Source organism: Pelodiscus sinensis, chromosome 3, assembly GCF_049634645.1.
Source record: "Pelodiscus sinensis isolate JC-2024 chromosome 3, ASM4963464v1, whole genome shotgun sequence".
Lineage (NCBI taxonomy): Eukaryota > Metazoa > Chordata > Testudines > Trionychidae > Pelodiscus > Pelodiscus sinensis.
The window spans coordinates 185,461,749-185,488,828 of record NC_134713.1 but is presented as its reverse complement, the minus strand read 5'-3'; the positions used below and the strand labels follow the sequence as shown (position 1 = coordinate 185,488,828).

Below are 27,080 nucleotides of genomic sequence, written 5' to 3'. Positions count from 1 at the left end.
TATCTGATAAGCAAATGCTTATCGGATAGTGTAGTCAACCAGTCGATTCCCCCGGCCCATCTTCAGATAGAGGCAGGAAAGTGGGGGACTTCAAAATGGCAGCGCTGCACGGAGACCGGGGTACAGGCTCTGTGCGGCGCTGCCCCTATGAAATGCTGCCACAACAGCGCTGCATGGAGCCTAGGGTCAGCTGGGGACTCCCCAGCTGATCCCAGGCTCCATGTGGTGCTGCCACTTTGAAATGCCGTGTAGAGCCCGGGATCATCGGGGGAATCCGCAGCTGAGCCAGTGGCGTTTCAAAGAGCACAGAGCCCGGAATCAGCTGGAGAGTCCCCAGCTGATCCTGGCTCTGTGCGGCATTTCAAAGCAGCAGTGCAGCATGGAGCCCGGGGTCAGCAGGGGACTCTGAGTCCCCCACTGACCCTGGGCTCCATGCAGGTGCTTCCGCTTTGAAATGCTGGGGACTCTTGTACATTTCAAAGCTGGCCCCAAGCTGCACGTGGAGGTCTACCTTTGAAATGCACAAGAGCCCCTGCTGAGACTCTTTTACATTTCAAGGAAGTGCCTATCAACTAGTCAAGTAGTTGATGGAAATTCCATCGACCACTCAACTAGTAAATTAATTGATATTTAACATCCTTAATGTGGCTAGTCTCTAGCATGTTGTACGCCACAGTCATATAATCTGCATTTTATGGCCTCTGTTTATATGCTCTACTTTTGTTTTCTTCCTCCCCTTTTTGACAGATCATATTATAGTGTGAACGTTATTCCTCTGTTGAGAATGTTTAAAGAAGTTAGATTGTGAGGCAGAATTGCTGAAAATTCATTATTACTATGCCAGACATGCAGAACTGACCATTCTTAACTAAGACTGTTGTGTTTTGTTCTAAGGCTTAGGGATTTTATTGGTTAATGTTCAGTGAAAAGAAAACCATTTTTTGTATTAAAAGCTGCTCACAATTAAAAAACTAGAAAAACTGGTTTAAGAAAATACTAGCCTAAGAACACACATCTTTTGTGGCCCTGAACGTACGATTCTTTTTATCAACACTATTTCATATTTAATCAATATAAAATGAAGTACTTTTATCACATAAATGTAACAGAGATCCAGTCTCAGCTAAAGAAAGAAAAGAATGAATGCTTTGCCAATCATCCGTTACTAATTTGTGCAAATACAGAAAAAAATTAAATCTGTTTTTTTAGGAAAAGCTTTTTCATGGAAGCAGCAAGGGAGTATGGAACATGTAAAGTGGAGTAGGGTGTTCCATAATTTAGAGCAAATAGCAATGTGTTCTTATAACTGCTTTTATTTAGTCATTTTAACAAATTTTATGGAAACCTAGGGAAAAAATACCAGTTTTTTTTAAAGTTTTCTACTAAAATATTTTGAGACAGATCTAAGATGAGATATGAATGGATCTTATTCATAATTGTATCCATTGGCACATATTCATAGTATTGCAGGGAGCCTTTGCATATCTCTCTGATGAACACAACTAATAGAAAATACACAGTGGAGAAAATGCACTGTCTCTTTGCACAGAAAATATGATTGTGTGGTTATAGTTGAGGGGGCAGCTTCATTATGAGCTCCTGTTTTCAGGCAATTTCAGCTTTTTTTTAAACCCATCCTTTGGAGTGAAACTTCTAATTTTGTCTGTCTAGAGATGAATTTTTGAAGAAATCCTGTTTTTAAGTTAAATTCGGGGGGCGGGGAAAGCCTTTAGTGCTTTAAGAAAGTTATTCGGATGGTTTTTGTGGTTTCTGAAAACCCCACTTTTTAAAATGCTACCATCTTAAACTATGAACAGTATATCGTTTTCACTGAGAAATGTGTTTTAAGGAAATAGGAATAAGCGTATGTGCACACTACATTTTTCCTCATTTCATCTGACCATGGAAAGGGTGTGACTATTCAGAAGCATTTTATGCGTGAGTGTTCGTGTATCTAGGTAGCCACATGCTGATCTTAATCTTTAGGAGCCTCCGTGTAACCTATTTATTGGTTCCTCCCTTAATAATTACATCACACATTCAGTGTAAATGTCATATGCTCTGGAGTTTTGCAGCCAAAAACATACAGCACCCTATGGAACACACAGTATTTCAGATGTCACATTAAGCACTCACCAACATCAGATGGGAAGTAGTGAAAGGTGTATGTGAGCAGTGGCAGATGCCAAAATTGCTTCCATGCCCAAGACATCCCTAGGTTTTATTTCTATATCTCTAGATTGATTTTATCCATAATAGAGGGAATGATAGTTTTTTCCAACCTCACATTAATAGCTATCTAGACTCCTTTATACAGTGTCTCAACACATATGAAAGAAGTTGTGAGGAAATGGGAAGAGAATAAATTGGACATTCAAAGTCATAATATCAGATATTTAACCTTACTATGTCGGATCTAAGCCAAAAGGCAGAAGAACACCATGCTTGGCTGAAGTAGCACTATATTTCATAATGATGGGTACATTTCGAGCAACTCTGCATTGCTTCTTCATTATATGCAGAAAGCAGAGATATCACCATATTGGTGAATAGCCTGACCCAAGGTGAGTGTCACAGCTCAACAGAAAGGCATAAGGGGATACCATTAGAAAGCACCTTCATCTATGTCCTGCACAGTTTGAGTTGAGTTCAGACATACATTAAAATAACAAGCAAATGTAAAAGTTGCAATATTTCAACACAGTCAGAGGGCTTTGTGTATCTTAGATGGAATTCCTCAGATTTCACAAATTGTATTTTGTTGAATACCATATGAACACTGTATGAATATGTCCACACTGCTGTCAAGAGTGTGCTTCCAAGCTCAATTAAACAGACACATGCTAATTCCACTTGAGGTGGCATGTTAAAAATAACAGTATGGTTGGGGATAGTCTGGGTGGCAGCTCAGACTAGCTGCCTGAGTACAGACAGGCTTCATTGGTAGACTGGACAGCCTGTTATTTTTAGCATGCTAATTGAGGCAGAGAGAGTGCATATCTGTCTACTTGCACAGGGAAACACACTCCCAGCTGCAGTGTAGACATACGCTATGAGAGCTGTCAGCAAACCTTCTGCCTTTTATAAAACTTGTTTGAACAGTTTATCAGTGCTGGGACAAAGATTTCCTGTTAATTTTACTATCCACTTTCAAACATATTATCACAGCTAAAAAGGGAAATGGATGTATGTGAGGCCTCCAAAGTGAATGACCTTTCTTCTTTAATAATATAAAGGTACAGTCAGGTACAATTTACTGTAGGAGGTGAGAAAGGAGTTGAATGGTTTGGTTACTGTGATGGAAAACTAGTGGCAAAGGTTCTCTAGAAATTCATTCGTAGGGCCTGTCAAGTCCATGTCTTCCTGCACTGCTTTGGTTACCTCGACAGTCTTCTCCAGCTTTAGTTGTCAAAATAATTGCATCCTTCAGTGGGATATTAATCTGTATCAGGTTGGAAGATCTGATGTTCTGCCACATAGAACTTTCAGCAAAAATTCTTAAATCCCCTCTGGTTTGACTCAGCTGCTGTAGGTACACTGCTGATTGGGTTGTGGACATAAGCCTACTTTTTTTTATATAACTTCAAGGGCTTCAAAAGTTTTTGGGCCTTATCATCATGGTCATTTATCTTGGTGCTCTACAGGAGAGATAAAACTTGCTTAGATCCTGAATAAGGAAAGACATAAAGGAAGATGGATGCTTCTGGCTTCAAGGAACAATAGAATCTATAGGGAAGGAAAATATATGTAATCAATTGACCTTGTCACTCACATTATGTATTCTACCTGGTCTGTCAATTTCTTTAACTAAGGTAATGACTCTTTTTGGTAGGCTGCTGCTGCTGTAATACATTTTCCTTGTGTAAGTACTTCAGAATTTTCCTGTCACAGTTAATGGAGTACTCCTGCACAACATGTACTAGGAAGTCTCCATTTCATGGATAATGACCAGGTATTGAATTCTTTAGATAACAAAATGAAAGAGGTTATATCCCTGGAAGTGCTGCCAGTCATGATACATGATTCTATAGGGTTTCATTTAAGCTAGGCCTGTATTTTAGCCAATAACTGGGAAAAAAAATGGAAGTATAGGACTGGGTTGCTGAGAAGTAAGTAAAGTTGCCTGCTCCAAGATGGAGAAAAACTATATATTCCAAAATGCTGTATCTGGTATGTCCTCCAGCATGCTTCCCTGGGAAGTGTGAAAAAACCAGAATGTAGAAAAATATCAAAATTACTCCTGACACCTGGTACCTTTTTGCCCTTTATAAACTGGAAAATACTCTTGCCCACTTCACAAGATCCTTCACATTATAAAACAGGAACATGGGTGATGTGCTGATAGGAGACTACTTTAGGTCACACAATCAGGAGGAGGAGGTGGATGAACATTTTTAGAATAATGGAAATATCCAAAGAACAGGGACCCAGATACTAGGGATGTTAAAAAAGCAGTTATGGGTAAATGTGTAGCTGCTGAATTTTTTCAGCAGTTACACATTTAAATGTGGGGGGAGGGAGTTGGGAGCTGGTGCTTGTGTTTCCCCACCCCACACTACTGCTTCTGTGAGCGGCAGCAGCGTGGAGAGGAGGGGCAGGTGGCTTTGCAGGAATTGGCACTCGCAGGGGACTGGCTTAAAAGCTGGCTTCCCACGCATACCGGCTCCCCCCTCACCCCCCCATTCTGCTTCTGATACAGAGGCCAGCATGAAGTGTGTGTGTGTGTGTGTGTGTGTGTGTGTGTGTGTTTATAATGTGTTCACTTTCTTCATTGTATTCCTTTGTTATATATGGTCATGCCAGTTCTCTTTTAGAATATGATCTGAAGAAGTGGGTCTGGCCCACGAAAGCTCATCACCTAATAAACTATCTTGTTAGTCTTTAAAGTGCTACATATTTTTTCCTTTTGTGTGTGTATGCGCAGGTGTGTAACTGAGGCTGTGTCCAGACTCAGGGGTTTTTTCGAAAAAAGTAGCCTTTTTTCGAAAAAACTTCCCCTGCGTCCAGACTCAAGCCGCGTTCTTTCGAAATTAATTCGAAAGAACGCGGCTTTTCTTTCGATGGCGGTAAACCTCAATTTACGAGGAAGAACGCCTTCTTTCGAAAGTTCCTCTTTCGAAAGAAGGCGTTCTTCAATGTAAATAGGGCTTCTTCGAAAGAGAGCATCCAGACTCACTGGATGCTTTCTTTCGAAAAAGCAAGCCGCTTTTTCGAAATTTCTCCATGCAGTCTAGACGCTCTCTTTCGAAAGAGGCTCTTTCGAAAGAAACCTGCAGTCCAGACATAGCCTGAGAGGGTTAACTGTGTACTTGGATACACATTAATATCGCTACCAGATATTTGTTGGATCCAAAGTACAGGGGCCCAGATACCTGTTGGAAAAACAGTACCGTGGAATACTTATTGTCCAACAAGTCCATAGGCCATATGTACAGTATGGGTACTGTAGCAACAAAGTTGTGCTATCGTATCTATTCTGCTATAACCCCCTTCTTGCAGACCAGATTATATCAGTGAAAGGGGTTTTTCTGACACTGTAGGAACTCCAGCTCCCTGAGTGGTAGTAGGTAGGCCAGTGGAAGAATGCTTTCTTCAACCTAGCCATGGACTTTTGGTAGCCCTAATCATCGTAGCTAGGTCAGCCAGGGTATGTTTAGACTGCATCCCTCTGTCGGCAGAGGGATGCAGATTAGGCAGGTGGATATTACAAATGAAGCAGGGATTTAAATATCCCTTGCCTAATTTGCATAAAAATAGCCACCTTGTTTTTCCTACTCAGCACTTTGTCGGCAAAAAGTGGCAGTGTAGAGGGGGATCTGTCAAGAAAGAAAGCCTTTTTCGACAGATCCCTTATGCCTTCTGCAAGGAGGTTTCCAGGATCTGTCGAAAAAGGCTTTCTTTCTCGACAGATGCCCCTCTAGACTGCCACTTTTTGCAGACAAAGTGCTGAGTCGGCAAAACGCAGCAGTCATTTTTATGCAAATTAGGCATGGGATATTTAAATCCTTGCCTCATTTGCAATGTCGACCTGCCTAACCTGCATCCCTCTGCCGACAGAGAATGCAGTCTAGACATACCCCCAAAGTCTGAAGTGTTGACCAGGCATCAGAATGTATTGCGGTATTGGGAATAACTGGGCTGGAGGCTATTTTGTATTTGACCCCAACCAATTAGCAGAAACTGAGAATTTACTGGTGAAAGTCAACTTTGATGGAAGTGAACATGAAGTGTTAGTTTGTGATTCTAAGGAAAGGAAGAACTAAGAACAGCAGAATAAAGAAAATAGATTTCTGAAAAAGAGACTTCAGCAAACTCAAAAAGATTTAATAGGTATGGTCTCATGGGAAGGCTATGCAAGGGAAAAGGAAGTCTGGAGAGCTGGTAGTTTCTCCAGGGGACAAGGCACAGCCGCAAACAATCCCATTGCAGTGGAAAGATAGGAAGAATAGTAGGAAATCAGCATGGCTCCCTCAAGAACTGTAGAGTAGCCTGAAATTAAAAAAAGAAATTGTATAAAAAGTGGAAATAATCACTGAGGATGAGTACATAAGAATAGCATAAGTGCATGGGGCAAATTCAGAAAACCTAAGGCACAAAATGAGTTACGACTAGGTAAGGACATAAAAGTCCAAAAGAAAAGGGTCTATAAATACATTACAAGAAGGAAAGGTGAAGGAAAGAGTAGGTTCATTACTTAATGGGGAAGGAGAAAAAAATAATGGATGACACATTATTTAACGCTGAAATGTTTAATGCCTTTTTGGCTTCAGTCTTCACTGGAAAAGTTAATTGTGATCTGATGCTTAGCACAATAACAACAACTCAGGGGAAAGTTCTCAGGACAAAACAGAGAAAGACTAGGTTAAAGAACAGTTTGATAAATTAGACATATTTGAGTTGGCAGGACCTGATGAAATTCATTGTAGGTTACGTAAAGAACTAGCTGATGCCATCTTGGAACTGTTAGTACAGTAAATGCTCTGTTATGCAGCACTCAATTAATAAAAAAGCTCATTTAACCAGCATTCTGATATCTTCCAATACAAATCTTCAGTCTAGTAACTGAGTCTATACTGCCTGGCTCTGTATGCAATTGCATAGTCTATACTCTACTTTTATGCAAAAGAGGCAGAAGACAAGTAAGCAAGCTGAAATCAGATTGTATTCAACAAAACAGCATCTAGGGTGTGTCATAGGGTCATTACAGAGTCAGCCCAAGCTCCTACACCCCTCCTCCATCTAACGATGACCCTGAGGCACTGCAAGATCCTGAAGTGCCTTCTGAATCATCAAAGAAAGATTAAATAAAACACCATGCGCTGCCCATAGTGATATGTACAGTAGAGTCCCAATTATCTGACCTAAATTGGGTGGTGGGATTAATGAAAATGTTGGATAATACGGAAACGGGTATGAAATCAGGTTTATTAATAATTATTCTACAGTACAACTAACATAATATAGTACAGAACATTTAGTATGCAGTATGGCAAAACACAAAAGTTATTGTTTTAAAAAATTAGTGATTGAAGTTTGTTTCCCAGCTTTGTTCTTTTCCTTGTGGCGAGGTCGCGCCAGCGTCTCAATAACATAACATCACTAGCAGTTGCCTCCCTTTGTTTTTCAACATAAGCCAGTGCCGCCTCAAGAGCCTTGACCTCTTTGCTATGACTCATTCTCTCCGTTTTGTCATTGTCATTTTTATCTTCATCTTCATCATCGTCATTGTCATCCTGATTCACCAGAGCTATTATGTCGTGGTCAGTCAGTTCTTGTTGCTCGTCTTTCTCCATCCATTCCTGTATATCACCATCATTCACTTTCTCACAGTCTGGAATTTGTTGTAACAAAGGTAGCAGGTTATCACAATTTTCTTGCACTATTTCTTGTATATTTTCGTCTTCTGAAATTAACTTTCTCCATGATCTTGCCAGAGGGTATGTCTACACTTGCCCCCTAGTTCGAACTAGGGAGGCAAATGAAGTATACCAAAGTTGCAAATCAAGCGTGGGATTTAAATATCCCACGCTTGATTAGTATATTTGCGGCTGGTCACCATTTTAAAATACCAGTCACCCGATTTAACTTGCCACGTATAGACGCGATAGTCCGATTTAAAACCCTCCCCATTGAATGAGGAGTAACAGTTAATTCGAGGGAGGGGTTTTAAATCGGACTACCGCGTCTACACGCGGCAAGTTAAATCGGACGACTGGCATTTTTAAATGGCGACCGGCCGCAAATATGCGAATAAAGCACAAGATATTTAAATCCCGCGCTTGATTTGCAACTTCGGTATGCTTCATTTGCCTCCCTAGTTCAAACTAGGGGGCAAGTGTAGACATACCCACAGTTTGCGGTTCAATCTCTTCCCACGATTGTGCTATCCAATTAATAACATCTTTTATGTTCACTGTCCTTAGCTTATCTGGCATACCACTTCCATGGTCTATCGCCTCAATGAGCGTAGTTAAAAGCTTACATCGATATTTTTTCTTTCACGCTTCAAGCACACCCTGCTCCATAGGCTGACACAATGAGGTGATATTAGGAGGAAGTAAAATTACTCTAATGTCCCCACTGATCAGTTCACCCTCATGAGGATGAGATGGCACATTATCAATGACAAGGATTGCTTTCCTTGGTAGGTTTAGCAATTTCTAAAATTGTTCTACTGAAGGAACAAATTCATTGAAAATCAGCCTCGGAAAATTGCTGAATCCATCCATGCATTCCTCTGATTCTTGTATAAAACTGGTAGAGCAGTCATGGCTAGGTTTTTGAAAGCTCATGGTTTTTTCGCCTTTCCCATAAATGTGAGTCTTAGTTTGTGGTTACCAGTAGCGTTACTATAGGCTAGAATCGTCACTCTTTCTTTACTTCGTTTATACCCAGGAGCTGAAGCTTCAGCCCGGGAAGCTAGAGTTTTTGAAGGCAGCATTTATAGTTTAAGCCTGTTTCATCGCAGTTATATATCTGCTCACTTGATAATCCTTCATTGCCGATGAGACAATGAAATTTAGCTTTAAATTTCAGAAACCCTTCCTGATTTGCCGATAATTTTTCGCCACAGATACTGAGTTGCCTTAACCCATATCTTTTTTTTCCAGCGATCAAGCCAGCCTACACTAGCCGTGAAATCAGGTTCCCCTTCATTAAATTCCTTTTGGAAAATCAGAGCTTTCTCTTGTAGAATTGGGCCTGTGATAGGCATGCCCTTATCCCTTTGCTGTGTGAACCATAAGAACAAAGCTTCACTCACTTTCTCATATTCACATTTCTTCATTGTTTTTCTGTCCTTCAATCCTTCACTTGAGGCTCGATCAGAGCACCACTTTTCTAACTCACTTCTTTTCCTCTTCCAGTCACCAACTGCAACTCACCCCACACCGAGTTCGGATGCAGTTTTTAGCATGGACTCACCTTTGTCTAGTCTCTTTAAGGCTTCAAGTTTTTGTTCAATGGAAAGAACCACTTTTTTTCTCTTTTCACTTGCCATGTTCTTCAAACAATAAAATTATATTACAGTAAGGGGAACACGCAATTGGAAAAATGAAACACAATCACAGCACAAACATAAATCACTAGCGCAGAGGTACAAATGAAGCTATGGCCATGGCGGTATCTGAAGCATGGGCACGTAAATAGCACGTTGAATGGCTATGTTGGATAAAGCGGAATGTTGGATAAGCAAAGGTCAGATAATCAGGACTCTACTGTGGTGTCATAAAAGAACCTACTTTATAGAAAACTTGATCTGTGTACACCTGTTTCAAGAAACCAACCTCTCAGCAGTGCAATATTACTACTGGATTGGTGAGTACCTATATGCTATTTTCTAGTTTATTCATTTAATTGTATTCTAATTCTTTGAAAACTTGTATTGCATTGATAAAATATAATTCCAGGTAACCAGAATATTTGATTAACTGACAGCCCCCCATTTCCCCAACATGCCAGATAATAGAGCTTTTACTGTAATCATTCATAAGATTATTTTCTTCTTTGACAGCATAACTGGCCTACTGGACGGGAGAAGTAGTAGCTATGATTTATCTGGACTTTAGTAAGACTTTTGATGCAGTTCCATATTACATCTCTTAGGCAAAGTAGAGAAATATGGTCTAGATGAAATTACTATAAGGTGGGTGCTTTACTGGTTGTAAGACAGTATTAAAAGAGAAGTTCTGAATTGTTCACTGTCAGTCTGGGAAGATACATCTAGTGGGTTTCCGCAAGGATCTATCCTGTATCTGGTACAATTCAATATTTTCATTAATAACTTGGATGATGGTGTGGAAAGTGTGTTTATAAAATTTGCAGATGACACCAATCTAGGAGGAGTTGCAAGCACTTTGGGGGACAGGATTAGAAGTCAAAGCAGTCTTGATAAATTGGAGAATTGGTGTGAAATCAGCAAAATGAAATTCAATGAAGACAAGTGCAAAATATTATCTGCAGGAAGGTAAAACAAAATTCACACATGCAAAATGGATAGGCAGCAGTACTGCAGGAAGGGATCTGGGAATTATAACAGATCACAAATTGAATATGAGTCAACAATGTGACACCCCTGTGGAAGAGGCAGATGCTCTTCTGGGATATATTACCTGGAGAATCATATGTAAGCCATGGCAGGTAATTGTTCTACTCTACATAGTACAGGTGAGGTCTAAACCTGGTGTACTGTGTCTAGTTTTGGGCAGCATACTTTAAATAAAATGTGAATAAACTGGAGAGCATCCAGAGGAAATAACAAACATGTTTATAAATCATGATATGTGAGGAAAAGTTGGAAGACCTGAACATGTTTCATCTAGAGAGCAGATGGCTGAAGGGGAACCTGATGGCAGTCCTCAAATATGTAAAAGGTTCTTGTAAAGAGTGTGGTGATCAGCTGTTCTTCATATCCACCGTGGCTAGGACAAAAACAATTGGCCTATTAAGCAGCAAAAGAGAGGTTGAATGTTAGAGACGTTTTCCTGACTATAAGGATTATAAAGCCCTGAGACTGATAACCAGAGCAATTGTGAAATCTTCACTGGATGTTTTGAAGAACAGGTTGTTAGAAAAATACCTGTCAGGGATGTCTAGATATAATTCGTACTGCCTCTGTATGGAGGAACGGGCTAGATAACCTCTTGAGATCCCTTCCAGCCCTACCCCCTTCTACGACTTTATAGCTGTTCAAAATAGACTGCGACAAAGATTTTAAAAAATGAGTAAAGCTAGGCTTTAGCACACAGGAACTCTAGTTGTAATTGAAAGAATCAAAAGGCTTAATAATCTTGTCCAGCTTACTAAATTTGTCCAATTTTCTTGTAAATAATTCTTCTATTGCCTTCAATAGTCTTACTAGAAGCAGTTGCTTCATGTTGTCTTATCTAAGTCTGTTGATGAGCTGTTAAAACAGAAGTGTGATTTCATTAATCAGCTAGTCCTTTTAGTAATGTCAGAGAGGCATTGAATTAGCATGTAAACTAGATAGAAAACAGAGCAAAAAGCAATTTCAGCAAAGCAGAAGCAATATGTATTTGAGGGAGTCCAAGAAAGTAGCTGTTATAGCTATGTAAGACAGTTATTCTAACATTTTCATGACTTTTTTACCTACCTTTTCCAGTTAGTGTATGTCTAGAACTCCAATTTTCCTGATGTAGATTTTTTAAATATTAAGTTCTCCATTCAAATGCATCAGAATTCCTAATAAATGTTCTGGATGTCTTGAACCATCATGTGCTTTTAAACAAGCTTTCAGCATAGATTGTGCTGTTTGCATTCGGCCCTCCAAATCTTCCATCCGACTATCTAAATTATTTTAACTGACATAGTTTCTAATTGACTCTTTACAGATGAGAGCGCTTCCCATAGCTTGTCTATTTTAGCATTTAATTGCTCTATACTCCCACAAATTAAATTCTGTAGCGATCCATTTTGCTCCACTAGTGAAGCAGTGATCTTTTTAGCATAGCACAAGCAAGATGGTCCTTGTAACGCAGCTTGAAGGGCCAGCATCTGGGCTTTGAAAGTCAGAACTTCCTGGCTTATTTTTCTTCGGTGTGTGGTGAGTACGTGTTTGTTGACTTCATGTGCTATGTGGCAGCTGTATTTGAAAATTAAATCACTTTGCATTGGATAACAAATGAAAGTGAAATCACAAATATCTAAGTCTTCCAGTGGCTTTGCAGTGCCACACCATCAAAATGTTTTAAGAAATGGCAGGAAAGAATAAGCTGCGTTGTTTAAAGGATTGTCTTCTGGGAAGGTGTGAAGAACAGAATGCTTCCATTTAAGTTCTAGCTATCTTTCAGCAGCTCTGCTACAGATTGGGTGAAAAGCCAACTTCTAAGAAGATCACTCTGTGCTCTGTTCATATTCAAATAAAGGATAAGGGCAGACAAAGCTCTTTTGTTTCCAGTTGAGAAACTATTTCAAATGAGGAAACTTGTTATATTCCCCATTTAGATGTAATCTTCCTTGGTTAATGATTACTATAATACTTGCCCTTTCCTAAAGAAATGCCTCCCAGAAATAAATCAGTAAGACATTTTCTTTAATACGTAAATAATTATACAGCATAATAAGATTTTTCAGCCATAAGTTCATTTTTGATTGAATGTAAACATGCTCTTTTGTGTTGTCACAAAATTTTCCATTTGTATAGGAAGGAAGAGTATTGTCTTTTTCATTTTCTGAGGCACAGGTTGGCAGAAGCAGTGGACAATGGAAACAAATGTAGGCAAGTTGAGCTAATGTTTAGGAGCTGAAGTTGTATTGTAGTGGCTTTTGTAGCATTCTCTTATTCCCGTCCTAAGTACATAGTGAGTATCTTCTCAGAACACAAATTTGCAAATTATTGGACTGCCTAACTATATAAAGAAGATTTATTATCAAGAAGTGGACAGTTACAGAAAATAAGCTAATTAGAATTTTTTTTATAGTTATTATAAATAGCAAAGCTTGTTTAAGCCAAAACTCCATTAAAGGTTGTTGAATCGCCATTTCATTCAGGCCATTCCTGAAAAGCGGAAGAAATGCTCTGAGAAGACAAACAGGACCTTTTTCTGGAATCATTTGTTCTAAGGTAACCAGTGTCTTAAAAAATAACATCCACAAGTAAGCTTTTATGTCCCAAGATGACATGATCTTTTAAATTATCTGTTCCTCCCCTGACAAAGGACTTATGGGCTCTGTCTTTAGAAGATTGTATTATATGTATGTAGTTTCAAATTATCTGGGTTCCTCTAAACTAGGGGACCAAATTGAAATGTTTGGTAAGTCCTTACAGCTCTGTAGATTTCAGGGGAGTTGTACTAATTTGACTTGTATAAGCATTGGTTCTGCTGTGTCCTGGAATGTGATACTCTATAGCTTGTCTTTACAAATGTCGTGGGGAACGTCTCCATTTTAGTTTTCTTGTGTTTTGTTTTATTTATGAAATTTCTACTGCGCCAACAGGTAGATATCTTAATATGTCTGAAAGATTATACTGATATTTTGTTGTTTACTCACATTAGCCTGATCATGTAAAGAGGTCTGACCATATGAACTCTTACCACAAAGAGCACTTTGCAGAATTGGAGTTTATTATTTGGTAAATTCTGTGATGTCTGATACTTGTTGCAATCTTTCATGCAGTGAAGGAAAAAGTGAAATGAGCTTCCTGTATCAAGAGACCCTGAAATATCTGTGATCGGTAAATAAGACATTACTGTAGTGAAAAAGGGAGCTGTTTTCAATGCTGTTCCCTTGAAAATCTGTCCAGAACTGGTCAGAAAATGATCATTTGATCATGTACAATATCTCTTGTTCTTTGTTTCTCTGAACTTTCTGATTGCATTGTGCCCGCTGAATGGGTCCACTGAGCCTCCTGCATCATTCTGAATCAGTCATATAGAACTGAAACTCCACAAAAAACACAGGCAAAATAGATCCCTCTCCTTTTTTGCCTGCTTTCTCCCATCCAAAATATGTATTGGCCTAGGAAATGGTGCATTTGATGGACGAGAAGGCCACATTATCTAAACTCACATTTTTACTGGGGTTTGTTAATTATTGAGAGCCAACTGGCCTAGATCAGAAAATAATCACTTCTCACTATTACTCCCAGATGAATATCTGATCATAGCGATCCAAATTTACTTTATTTCCATGCTAGATTATTCTAACTCACCATATTTGGAACTGTAGTGGGCTTCAGTGCTGAGACTCTGGCTGGTGCAGAATGTTAGCACCCTGTCTCTTCAGCAGACCAGTGCAGAATGAAAACATACCTTTTTCACTCCAGTCCCTCCGCTCGCTCCCAGACCACTTGTGTCAGTTCAAGGCCTGGGTTCTGATATTCAAGGCCAACTACTGGTCAGGAACCAGTCATGTCAGCAGACTGAATCTCCATTCATAACCCCCAAGCAGCCTTCTGAGGTTGAAGAGTTCAAAAAGCCCAGGATGAAACCTTTGCGAGCCACAGACAAGGTATTCTTTGTTTAGTTAAGGTTTTGGCTGTGGAACAAGTTTCCCAGAAGAGATCAGACTGATCCACATTTTAACCACCTATTAGGTGTGCTATGAACTTCTGTACTAAAGCTTTTCATTAAGCCAGAATAATTTATACTATGGATACTCCCTATAAGCAGGGAAAGGATGAAACTGATGTCACAAGAATGTAAGAACGGCCATACTGAGTCAGACCACATCTGTATGCAGTATTCAAGATGTGGGTGTACCATGGATTTATATAGAGGCATTACAATATTCTCTGCCTTAGTCTCTATCCCTTTTTTAATGATTCCTAACATTCTGTTTGCTTTTTTGTCTGTTCTTACACATTGGATATGTCTAGACTACAGGGTTTTGTCAACAAAAGTGGACTTTTGTCGACAAAACTATACCTACATCTACACTACCACCGAGTTCTGTTGACATAATGTCGACAGAACTCAGCAGTTTTGTCGAGGGCGGTAAACCTCATTCTACGAGGAATAACTCCTTTTGTTGACAGAATTCTGCCTCTATATTGCCTCTATACTGTCCTTTGCGTCTACACTCTCATGTCGACAAAGTGGCTTGATTTGTCAACAGAACTGGCTCTAGTCTAGATGCTCTTTGTCGACAGAAGCTTTGTCGACAGTATCTGTCAACAAAGCTTCTGTTGACAAAAGCCTGTAGTCTAGACGTACCCATTGAGTGGATGTTTTTGAGAATTCCAAGATCTCTTTCTTGAGTAGTTGTCGCTAAATTAGTCCCCATCATATTGTATGTACAGTTGGGATTATTTTTTCCAATGCGCATTACTTTACATTTATCAACATTGCATTTCATTTGCCATTTTGTTACCCAATCACTTAATTTTGCGAGATCTTTTTGAACCTCTTCACAGTCTGCTTTGGTCTTAACTAACTTGAGCAGTTTAATATCATCTACAAATTTTGCCTTCTCACTGCTTACTCCTTTCTCCAGATCCTTTATAAATAGGTTGAATAGATTTGGTTTCAGTAATGACTCATAGGAGACATGACTTGTTACCTATCTCCATTCTGAAAACATACCATTTATTCCTACTCTTTGTTTCCTGTCCTTTAACCAATTACCAATCCATGAGAGGATCTTCCCTCTTTCCCATGACAACTTACTTGGCTTAAGAGCCTTTGGTGAGGGACCTTGTCAAAGGCTTTCTGGAAATCTAAGTACTATATACTCTGAATTTCCCTTGTCCACATTTTTGTTGACCCCCTCAAAAAACTCTAGTAGATTAGTAAGGCATAATTTCCCTTTACAGAAACCGTGTTGATTTTTCTCCAACAAATTATGTTAATCTAAACGTGTCTGACAATTTTATTCTTTACTATCATTTCAACTAATTTGCCAAGTACTGATGTTAGACTGACCGGTCAGTAATTGCCAAGATCACCTCTAGAGCCCTTTTAAAATATTGGTATCACATTAGCTTTCATCCAGTCAATAGGTACAGAAGCTGATTTAAAGGATGGGTTACAAATCACAGTTAGTAGTTCTGCAATTTCACATTTGAGTTCTTTCAGAACTCTTGGGTGAATGCCATCTGTCCTGGTGATTTGTTACTGTTAAATTTATCAGTTTGTTCTAAAACCTCCTCTGATGACAACTCAATCTGGGACAATTCCTCAGATTTGTCACCTAAAAATAATGACTCAGGTTTGGTAATCTCCCCAATATCCTCAGCCATGAAGACTGAAGCAAAGAATTCATTTAGTTTCTCTGCAATGATCTTATTGTATTTGAGTGCTACTTTAGCATCTTGATTATCCAGTGGCCCCCCGATTGTTTGGCAGGCTTCGTGCTTCTGATGTAGTTAAAACACATTTTGTTGTTACTTTTTTAATTTTTGGGTAGCTGTTCTTCAAACTGCTTTCACGTGATCGACTCTAATCTGTCTGGGTGGTAAACACTCATGCAGCTGTGATGAGTGCTACAGTAAAGCCCAAGATCCATAGATGCATTGCTAATATTTTATATGTTTTAAAATGAAAACATAAAAATGTAATTTACTACTCATTAGTTTTTGCTCTTTTTTGCCTTTCTCTCAGTTTGTACATTAAAAATAAAAGTAGTCCATTTTATTTTTGTTTTATAATCTGTTTTCTTTACAGAAATGCTAGCTGTTATGCAGCAACCAGTACTGCAGCATTTGTGTTGCAAACACTGAAATGGGGATGTGTGCTTGTTTAGTTTTTTTTTAAAACATTTTTTTTATTAAACTTAATTTATGGGTCAAATGTAACTGTCAGTATCCCTTTAAAGTGGTAAAACAGTATTTAAATTTGCTGTATAATACACAAGAATCTGTAAAGCCAAGGGACAATATGGACAACTCAGATAATTACTTATAAACTGATTCTCCCCCTCCTCCCCCCAAAAGTAGCTGTAGACACTTTCAACCAGAATTCCATCCTATTGCTGTGGAAGTTTGGACTAATTATTGTAAGAAATAAGCAAATACATGTTCTGCCTTAAGTATCTGTGAATTTAGTATTTATGAAAGATGCTGAATCAGGAATGCTAGAAATTAAAGCCCTCTCTTTATGTCCAGGTCAGGTAGTGTAATAGTGCAAATTTTTATATATTACTCTGCCCATATATCTAGGGACCTAACAGAAATGGAGCACCTCTACACATGAACGTATAAATGAGTGGATCCTCATTCAAACATTTTCCTGTCTCCTAAAATTGTGAGGGTATTTTGTGCAGGTATTTTGCTGTCATTGCCGAGGACTGAAATGAGACCATGAAACTCATTTCACTTGAGCCATTGAATAGTCAGAGATTATCAACTTGTTAGTTATTAACTATTGACTTGAGCTGGTTTTGCGCTGGTGACCTAGTAACACAATAAGCTTGCTTTTTTTTAGTCACAGTTAGCAGACATCTTGGGGGGCAGTGAGGAAGATATGATTAAATTTATTCACAATTTTGCCATAACTCGTATCTTCCAGCAGGGAAGGTTTTCTCCTTGAAGTTGTGTGGGAGAATAAAAGCATATATTTAACTCAGAGTTTCTGTGAATGTGTAAGGGTGCTTCTTGATCATTTTCATTTTCAGAAAACTAAGGGTTATGTCTATCACCAGCCCTACTCAGTAATCTTAAACATTGCTTTCTGAAGCAGATACCATCAAGGGAATCTTATTTTATCTGTTTATATTTGTTTTGTTTTTGTTTTAACAAGTCTTGAGCTCTTTTTCCTTCCAGTAAACTTACTATAATTATTTTAAAGATACTTTTTGGGAGCTATCCTTCTAAAAGCTATCCTTATCCCTAAGAGCTGTACAAAAACTACCATAATTCAGAGGAGTTTCAGCAGGTTTCAAACATGCCAACTTTATTTAAAAATATTGCAAATATCTGAACACATATCAGTATATGAGTGTTTGAAGATAACTCAGCATAAATCTACAATGTCAGTTATTCTTGGTTATCTCTACTCTCTATGGGTACATCTACACTGCAACACTATTTCAAAATAACTAGCGCTATTCCTAAATAACTTAGTCCACGTCTACACAGGAGGCAGTTATTTCAAAATAGTGTCAAAATACTGTCAAGCTGTAGGACTTCTTACTCCAACTCCTGTAACCCTTGTTGTATGAGGAATAAGAGAAGTCAGAGGAAGAGTGCTATATTTCGAAATAAGTGCTGTGTAGATGCTCCCTATTTTGAAATAAGGTATTTTGAAATAGGGATGTGAAGGACTAGTTGACTATCCAATAAACAAATGCTTATCGGCCCCCCCCCCACACACACACTTTGCTGCCTCTATCAGAAAGAGGCGGTAGGGGGGAGAAGGGAGTAAAAAGGCAGAGACACCCTATCGACTAGTCAAATAGTCAATGAAAAATGCATCGACTATTCGATTAGTCAGTTACCCGCAATTTAACATCTCTATTTTGAAATAAGATAAGCAATTGGCGTAGCTCAATTTGCATAGCTTATTTCAAGTTAAGCTCTTCAGTGTAGACTCACCCTATATTATTGTTATTAAATACTGTCAAATTACTCATAAATCACACAATTGATCTCTTGTGGCTTTTTCTAACAGACGGTATCTTAAACTCTTTTTCTAGTGTAACTCTCATGTCAGAAGTGGAGGGGTCTTGTAAACTGGACCCTTTCCCATTCGTGATCACATGAATCTCTTCCCATGGTGATTACAAAGATGACATTCCCATCAGTTCACAAAATGTCCTCCTATTCACACAGTGTCCTGTGACAACTGTAGGGATTGCATACATGATACATATTTTTTCCTAATATTACTTTATTTGTTTCTATTTCTTTTCCCTCTATATGAAGATAGCTGGAAAGGAGGGGATTCAGGCTGTTTTTCTGGATACTCAAGCTCTCTTTTTTTCCTACAATGAAGAGCCTTGACATCTGTAGCATGAGATGGAAGTAAGGAGGTGGAGCCAATATTTACCAGCTCTCTGTACATGATCAGTGGTCCATATACCTAATACCAGAACTATTGCCCTATTCAACACCTTTTCATATAGTACGAGGGAAAAGTAAATGACTAAAATACATTAGATAATTTTATCACTCTCATAGCAGAATAGTATCTCTTAAGCCCGCCCCTTAGGTATTAGTATTTTCCTCTAACTGTTCTGTGTACCTTATGTTTATTATTCGTAATTTAGGAGGGCAACCTTGTTATTTTTAAAGAAACATGATGCTTCACTGATTCTGTATTGTGTCAGTGGTTGAGAAAGTTTTGTACTAAGAGCTCAATGCTGCCTACAAATACATGGGTGTGTATTTTCAAGTACCTTGTAAACTGAATGTTTGTGCATGTGTAATGTGATATATCTGAAGGGATAATTGAGCCTCACCTGTTTTAAGCTCTCACTGAGCAAATGAAAAAACAAATATGATAAGCTTTCTAGAGTTCTCTTCTATAAAACGTGTCATCTCACATGAGACCAGATGTAGCACTAATTTATATTTTAATAATTTTGCCCATATTCATAGTGTGAGTAGTAGTTTTATAAATTGGGCTTTTGATTTAAAACCAATCCCAAGCATTGTTATAGACTGGGGACCAACCAGTTAAGTAGTAGTTCTGCAGACAAGGACCTGGGGGTTACAGTGGATGAGAAGCTGGATATGAGTCAACAGTGTGCCCTTGTAGCCAAGAAGGCTAATGTCATATTGGGCTTCATTAGGAGGAGCATTGCCAGCAGATCCAGAGATGTCATTATTCCCCTTTATTCGGCTCTGGTGAGGCCACATCTGGAGTATTGTGTCCAGTTTGGGGCCCCCCACTACAAAAAGGATGTGGACGCATTGGAGAGGGTCCAGCAGAGGGCATCCAAAATGATTAGGGGGTTGGAGCATATGACCTATGAGGAGACGCTGAGGGAGTTGGGTTTGTTCAGTTTGCAGAAGCGAAGAGTGAGGGAGGATTTGATAGCAGCCTTCAACTTCCTGAAGGGAGGTTCCAGAGAGGATGGAGAAAGGCTGTTCTCAGTAGTGACAGATGGCAGAACAAGGAGCAATGGTCTCAAGTTGTGGAGGGAGAGGTCCAGGTTGGATATTAGGAAAAACTATTTCACTAGGAGGGTGGTGAACCACTGGAATGGGTTACCTAGGGAAGTAGTGGAGTCTCCATCCCTAGAGGTGTTTAAGTCTCAGCTTGACAAGCTCTGGCCGGGTTGATTTAGTTGGGATTGGTCCTGCCTAAAGCAGGGGGCTGGACTTGATGACCTTCTAAGGTCTCTTCCACCTCTATGGTTCTATGATTCTATGATCTTGGACTGCTGATAGAGTTGCCCATGTACATCTTATCTGTAGGCTTTTGTCCTGCTTTATTGCTTTTGTGTACTGATTTAAGAGGTTCCTTTCCAATTCTAGCGTGAAAGCCACTGTAATTTGGAGCAGGCTGAATTTTGAGAAAATGTCTTTTTGTATAGTGCATCTGATTGTTATAGAAGGACTATGTCATAATTGAAAACATATTCTATGGAATTATATTCCAAAAGTATCCTGGCAAAATAAGTCTTGATTCTAAACATCTTGACAGTGTGCTTTTTAATGGGGAAGATAGGCTAACAAAACTTCCCATTCTCTACTATTCTCAGTTGGCTTCAGGGCAAAAACCAGGCCCATTCTTCTTCCCCTAATATGCACTTATCTGAAAGCAGGCACAGATTCCAAAATAAACTGACATACATGCCTTCCCATCCATAACATGGCTTTCTCCCTATGTAGTGAAGCCTTTTATTTTCTTTCATTAATCTGTTCTTGAAATATGTGTATATTTTCTTGGCAGGATGGAGAGCCATTTAAACTTACACAAAGATACAAAAGTTAGGTGAACATTTGAGTCTCAGTGCTTTTTTGCTTTGTATTTACAGAAGTAAAATCTTACCACAAGGAATGAAGCTACATAACCATCCTCTAACTCTTTTAACACTGATCCTATAGGATAATTACAAAATAACTAGGATACATGTTTTAGGGTTTCCCTCAAGAAAATTGTAACTAATTGTGTGGCAAATGTATCACTAGGCATAACATACATTAGTGGAGCATTTCTATGGTAGCTGGCTTTGAGGCTGATTTGGTACAAAAACAGCTGCAGGCTGGTAAAAATCTTTCTAAAGTTAACATAGCCAAAGACAATATGGATCTCCATCATGTTCTCACAAATGATAGCTGGTCTTCCTCCTCTGTTTCACTGTAAATGTCAATGAACTACAGTTGTACCCCATACTTCAGTGTAAGCAGAGCTCAGACAGCATCAGTCACGTGAACTTTTTCCAAAGTGTATTATAGAGTGAAACTAGCAGAGACAGGAGGAATTCAGCCATGTAGCAGGCTGGGTGAGCATACATTTCTTTTTTTCCCATGTGGTCGTGATTACAAGGATACTGAAGTGACAGACTGGTTTTCATTGTCAGTATGAGAATAGACACACCAGTTGATCAGTACGCTCAGGTATATTGCTGATCAGCAACTTATCCAGAAGTCTGTGAGTAGGTAAGCAAATTTCGCTTGTTCCATTTGGGATTGTCATTATCTTGCCTTATCTTGCCTATCAGTCAACAGGATTTTTCCTAGCTTGTTCCTTTTGTGTGTTAATTAGGGGAAAGGAGTGGATACCTAACAAGATATGTATTCTAATGCATCATTTGTAGTTGTGTTTCATCAGTTCAATCAAACTATCATTTTATTGTTAAGAGGTTTAATTGAAATCAAATTCCCTAGTTTTAAAAAATTGAAGTAATGAAAAGAAATCCCAGATATTATATACACTCAAAGGCAGCCCTCTAGATTAGAATTGCTATGTTTACATAATTATAAAATTTTAGAACAGACTAAGGTGGTATTTTTGTGATGGGTTCAAGCATCCTAACTGAGTCACAAAGGAAACTGAGTACAAAATATGATAGATAATTCCTGATCATTATAGCTCACATTGGTCTCATGGTAAATGGAAGCGTAATTCCATCTATTGTGCAACTTTTATTTTCTCCTTTTCTGATTGATATAAAAAGTACATGTGCCAGTGCAAGAATATAGTTGTTGCTATGTCATATATACTTTTGTAATTATTCATGTGCTATCTTCTACGGTATTCTATACAACAAAAAGCGAAGCTACAAAACATTATTTTTCTCTAAAACTATTAAAAATACCTTAACCTATTGACCAAGCAAAGGCTTAGCCATTTTTTAAATTAAAAATTGCATCCAGACTGCCAAGTAGAAGAATCTGAAACTTGAAAATATAAATATAAAACAGACGTCTTTCAAGATTTTCTGTGAAAACAACTGTTAGACTGCTGTGCTGTAGTAAAGAAAAATAATTATGATTCAAGGTTAATGTTTTTCGGAAACAAACAGCTTATTCAGAATTGTGTACAGAACAAACAAAAAAATATTGTGCCAGATCTCTCACACTACTTTCAGAACAAATGTTGCAGTAGATCTTGAATCCTAAATTAGCTGTAGTATTTAGATATTCTAAAGGTACAGTGCAATAACAGATTATTATTGCTCATATCAATGTAATAAATTCAAACTCCCTCATCATACTCTTCATTTTACACACTGTCAGAACCTTGGGCCTTAATCTCGTTCTTTGATTGACAGTCGTGGCCAGGGAAAGAGCACTTGTATTGTTTGCGATAGTCGCATCTGCTCAACTTGATTCAGTTGAGAGTATTTGCATATTCTTAAGTATTTCTTCTGAGAGGGCCTAAATCCTTCTCAAGTGTTTGATGCATTTTTGAAACTCATTCATAAGGTATCTACATGCACTAATAGTTCTGCATAAAATTGCTGTGCATAATCTGACAGATAAGGCTAGTTTTTTAAACAAGGTATTCTTTGGGGATGACATATTACATTCCGACTTATTCTACTGGGCAGAAATGTCAAGTACTTCGAAAAAGGATGCTTGAATGTTTTGATTGAATTAGTAGTCTTTATTCAATTCAAATTGTAACTGTAGTAAAATGTACTTTATTGTGAGAACTAACAGCAGGGGTTTGGGTTGTCGGTTGTTGGTTTCTTTGGTTGGTAGGTTTTTTTTCTCAATTCAACTTTAGTATATATAACTTCTTTTTGTTTATGATGAGGTTTGGAGACAAAACTATGCAGCAGATTCTTAGATGAAATTTAGATTAATTTATATCTGAATTCTTCCTCACATTTCGAACATCTCTGTCTTGAAATGTAAACCAAGCTTTGCTTTTACTAATTTTTTCCTCTCCCAAAGTTTGAATGTGTAGACTGACAATATTTCTAGACATAACTTCAGAAAACTGCAACTCAGGTTTTATGTGCACTATAGTTGTTAGAAAGAAAATAGCTTTGAAAAACATTTCAATACCATATTCAATGCCTAACTCTAATCATGGCCCAAAATAGTGCCTGCCTACTTAATATTACATAGTACTTTTATGTTTTTTCAAAGCAACATAGACATATTAATATTCGCTATACCTCTGTGGGGAGGGTAAGTACTGTATCTGCCCTGTTTTCCAGGGGGAATGCTGGAGCATGAATCTGTACTTGGCTCTACATGGATCTTATGCCAGTGCAGAGTCCCATTGTAAGAGTACAACGTGTAGATAATAGTGCTAGATCTAGACCAGATTGATGGGGAGGCCATGCCAAGTTTGTGATAAGTGGTCAAGGGCTGCACTTTTCTATGGAGAGAGTGCGGCGTTAGGGACAGAGATTGGGTTCAGAAAGAAGATCAAGGTAGTAGATTGGGGTGTAGGCTCTGGAGGGAATGTGGGTGCAGGAGAGACTTCTGACCTGGGGGAGGTATATGACAGAAGTTGGGAGGGAGTTATGACCCAGGGCAGAGGTGCAGGAGGGCGTGCAGAGGGTTTGGGTTGTGACCTGGGACAGGGAGTTGGGCTGCGGGAGGGGGTGGGATGTTAGGGGCAGGCTCTGGCTGGAAGTGGTAACTCTAGGTGGCTCCCAGCCAGCAGCCCAGTGTGACCCTGGGGCAGGCTCTCTGCCTTCTGTGTTGCATACACTGCTCAAGGCATCTGACTGCGGGATCCATGGGAATCTCTGCACAGCTCATTATAGGGGGAAGGACTCTGCATGTTACTCATGCCAGCCAGTGGGAGCTCTGAGGGGGTTGGGGCACATGCCATGCAGAGACACACAGGCTGGTCCCAGCAGCTGGTTGCTTTGAGCAGTGTGCGGAACATGGCAGGCAGGAAGCCTAATCCAGGGACCTGTTGGGCTGCAGGATGTTGGCAGCCCTGAAAATCATAGCAGGCCGGATCCAAAGCTTTGGTAGGGCAGATTCAGATTGTGTTTTGCCTGCCCCTGATCTAGACCTTAGTATTTTAAGGGCTGATGCTAAAGCTCCCTGAACACAAGTAAAAGACACTTCAGCAGGTTTTGGATTGGGCCCTTTGTGACTAACTCAGGTTTAGAACTGAGGTGTTTCTGTCTCCCAGACATTACTCAATCCACTGGACCACTTTGCCTCTCCTCTGTCACAAAAGAACAAGGACAATCTGTTTCATAGATTTTTCTTCTGGATGCAACTGCTGATTTTTGTGATTCACCTCTTCAGCTCTGTTTTATTTAAAGTTTTATTTTTTCATGTTGGTTTATGTTTACTTTCAGGAATCACCTTCTGGGCGCAGAAAAGCTCTTGCCACCAGCAGCATCAACATGAAGCAATATGCAAGCCCCATGCCTACGCAGACAGATGTCAAGTTAAAATTCAAGCCTTTGTCTAAAAAAGTTGTTTCTGCCACTCTTCAGTTCTCATTATCATGTATTTTCCTGAGGGAAGGAAAAGCTACGTAAGTTTTTCACCAGATAGACTTCTTTGTGTCGCCTTTCAAAGAACTCTTTTGGGGAGTGAGCACTTTAGTTGTATAGACTGGTAGAAGTTGAGAGTATCCTTCAGCATACCAATCATTCCTGACACACTTTGTTTCCAAGGCTGAGTAAACTTAATTTCTTACTCAGACTACAGTCTCCGGTTCTTCAGATCATGACATTTTTTTTTACTTTATAACTACTTTGAATAGCAGCTGTCTAAAAATATTGACAGCTTTGAAAGGGAGCAGTGCGGAGAGGAGGTGGTAGGGTGCAACATGACTGCTCAGCTAGAGATGTCCCTCGCACAGAGGATGGGGAAAGCTGGACAGGAGCACATGTGTACCCCCACAAAGAGGGGAAAGCCTGCTGATGGGAGAGGATGAAGTGTATGATGTAGACATAAGCATTGTCTGTCCTCCTGCAATGAGATTTAACAGGTATTTCGAAATAGGGCTTTATTTCGAACACCCGTTTCATTGCTGCGTGTAGACGTGGGCAGTTATTCCGGGCTTGTCAATTTAAAAAATGACGCCCGGCCATGAAGATGCAAATCAAGCGCAGGATATTTAAATCCCAGGCTTGATTTGCAATTTCGAATGCCTACATTTGCAGCCCTATTTTGAATTAGGCTGCAAGTGTAGACCTACCCATTGAGAAGCAGGGAAACCATTGCTCAAATGGTCTAGTTCAGTTACCAGCTAATTTTTTCAGGAATGTTAACCGCCAGTTGCTGCTTTTGATTGTCCTGATGGTGTCCATGGGGGCTTCCTTCTCTCTTACATCATGCTTTTCTGCCCCAGAACTGCTTTTTGTACAGGGATTTCCAAGCTGTTTCATCCCATGGAGCAGATTTTGGCACAGAGTTTCCCTGCAGACCACCTATTCAACCATTCCCAATTACACAAACAACTTTCCTATTTTCCCTCCCTTTGGAAACATATACTGGCATGTCAAAGTATTGAAAACTATTTATAGCTGTCATATAATACAATTTATCAACTGGAAATGAGGGAAAGGAGCCAGAAGCTGGTTATCAGCCTCCTCTTGGACCATCAAAAGGGAACCTCTCTCATAGGCTGCTGGATACTGGTGTTTGGGGCTTTGATTCATGACAGCAAATCTCTTCAGGGCAGTACTTAAATACATGCCTACATTTTACTGAAATAGATGAGGCTCAAGAATATGTTTAAAAAATTAAGCATGGGATGAGCTTAAGTATTCTGGCCTGGGGCCTGAAGCAGCATCAGACTGTCTTCAAGCAAGTTTGAAGATGGGATGGAACAAGGACGAAGAGAGAATAGTAGGATTAGCCTGTATCTCTTCCTAGTCATTGCAACTTTGTACAGTGAGAACCATATTTGTTCTAGACTTTGTTTTATGCTTTTATAGGGAAAATAATATCTGCTTCATGACACCTAGATTATTTGTATTCCTAATAGTTTTCTTTGCTCCCACCTTCATTGTTTCCAGAAGAATAGTGAGCCTGTAATTTATTTGTAATTGTCAGGTGTGGGCTATGCTGATGCTGTTTCATTTAATTTGATTCAAGATTAGAATTAAACTTAATTGTTATCCAGATAGGAAGAGTAACATTTGAGGATCATCCCTCTCAATATGGTTAGTTGATAGGTTCTTTTCTTGGAACTTTGCCCATCACAGCAACTGGAAGATTCTCTAGGTATCAATTGCCAATGTACATGCTTTACTATGAAAACCATTTGGAACCAGAAAGAGAGGGAACTTTGGGATTTCTTGGATATTTATTAGTATTATTAATAGCAATCATTTATCAGAGTCCCATTGTGCTATGTGCTTTTCAGATATATAGGAAGAAAGTATCTCTGCCCCAGAGAGCCCTTCATTTAATTAGTACACTGAACTAATAGAGACTATGCAGATGTGTAAAGTTATGCATGTGTAAATGTAACCCACACACACGCTGTCTACACTGGCAGCTTCTTGCACAAGAACATCTTGTGCAAGGGTTCTTGTGCAAGAAGTCTTGCACAAGAAAACGTCCACACTGTCATATGTGAGCTGTGCTTTTGCGCAAGAGCATCCAGGGCAGTGTGGTTGCTCTCTCTTGCGCAAGAAAGTGCTGATGGCCATTTTAGCTATAGGGGTTTCTTGCGCAAGAAATCCCTGCCGAGCGTCCACACTGCCCTCCTGCGCAAGAGGGCTTACACCTGTTAAAAAAGAGCATAGCGCTTTCGCAGGAAGCCCTCTCTTACCACGCCGTACTGTAAATT

The 27,080-nt window shown here is 39.3% G+C and overlaps 1 protein-coding gene across 11 annotated transcripts in view; it reads left to right on the top strand.

Moving 5' to 3' along the window:
* Positions 1-27,080, top strand: part of EHBP1 (EH domain binding protein 1) — a 337,547-nt gene that overhangs the window by 130,864 nt on the left and 179,603 nt on the right. For all 11 annotated transcript variants that reach the window (XM_075925601.1, XM_075925605.1, XM_075925600.1 and 8 more), the window contains one exon: positions 24,628-24,809. In XM_075925601.1, the coding sequence (XP_075781716.1) occupies positions 24,628-24,809 (182 nt within the window). The remainder of the gene's footprint in view (positions 1-24,627; positions 24,810-27,080) is intronic.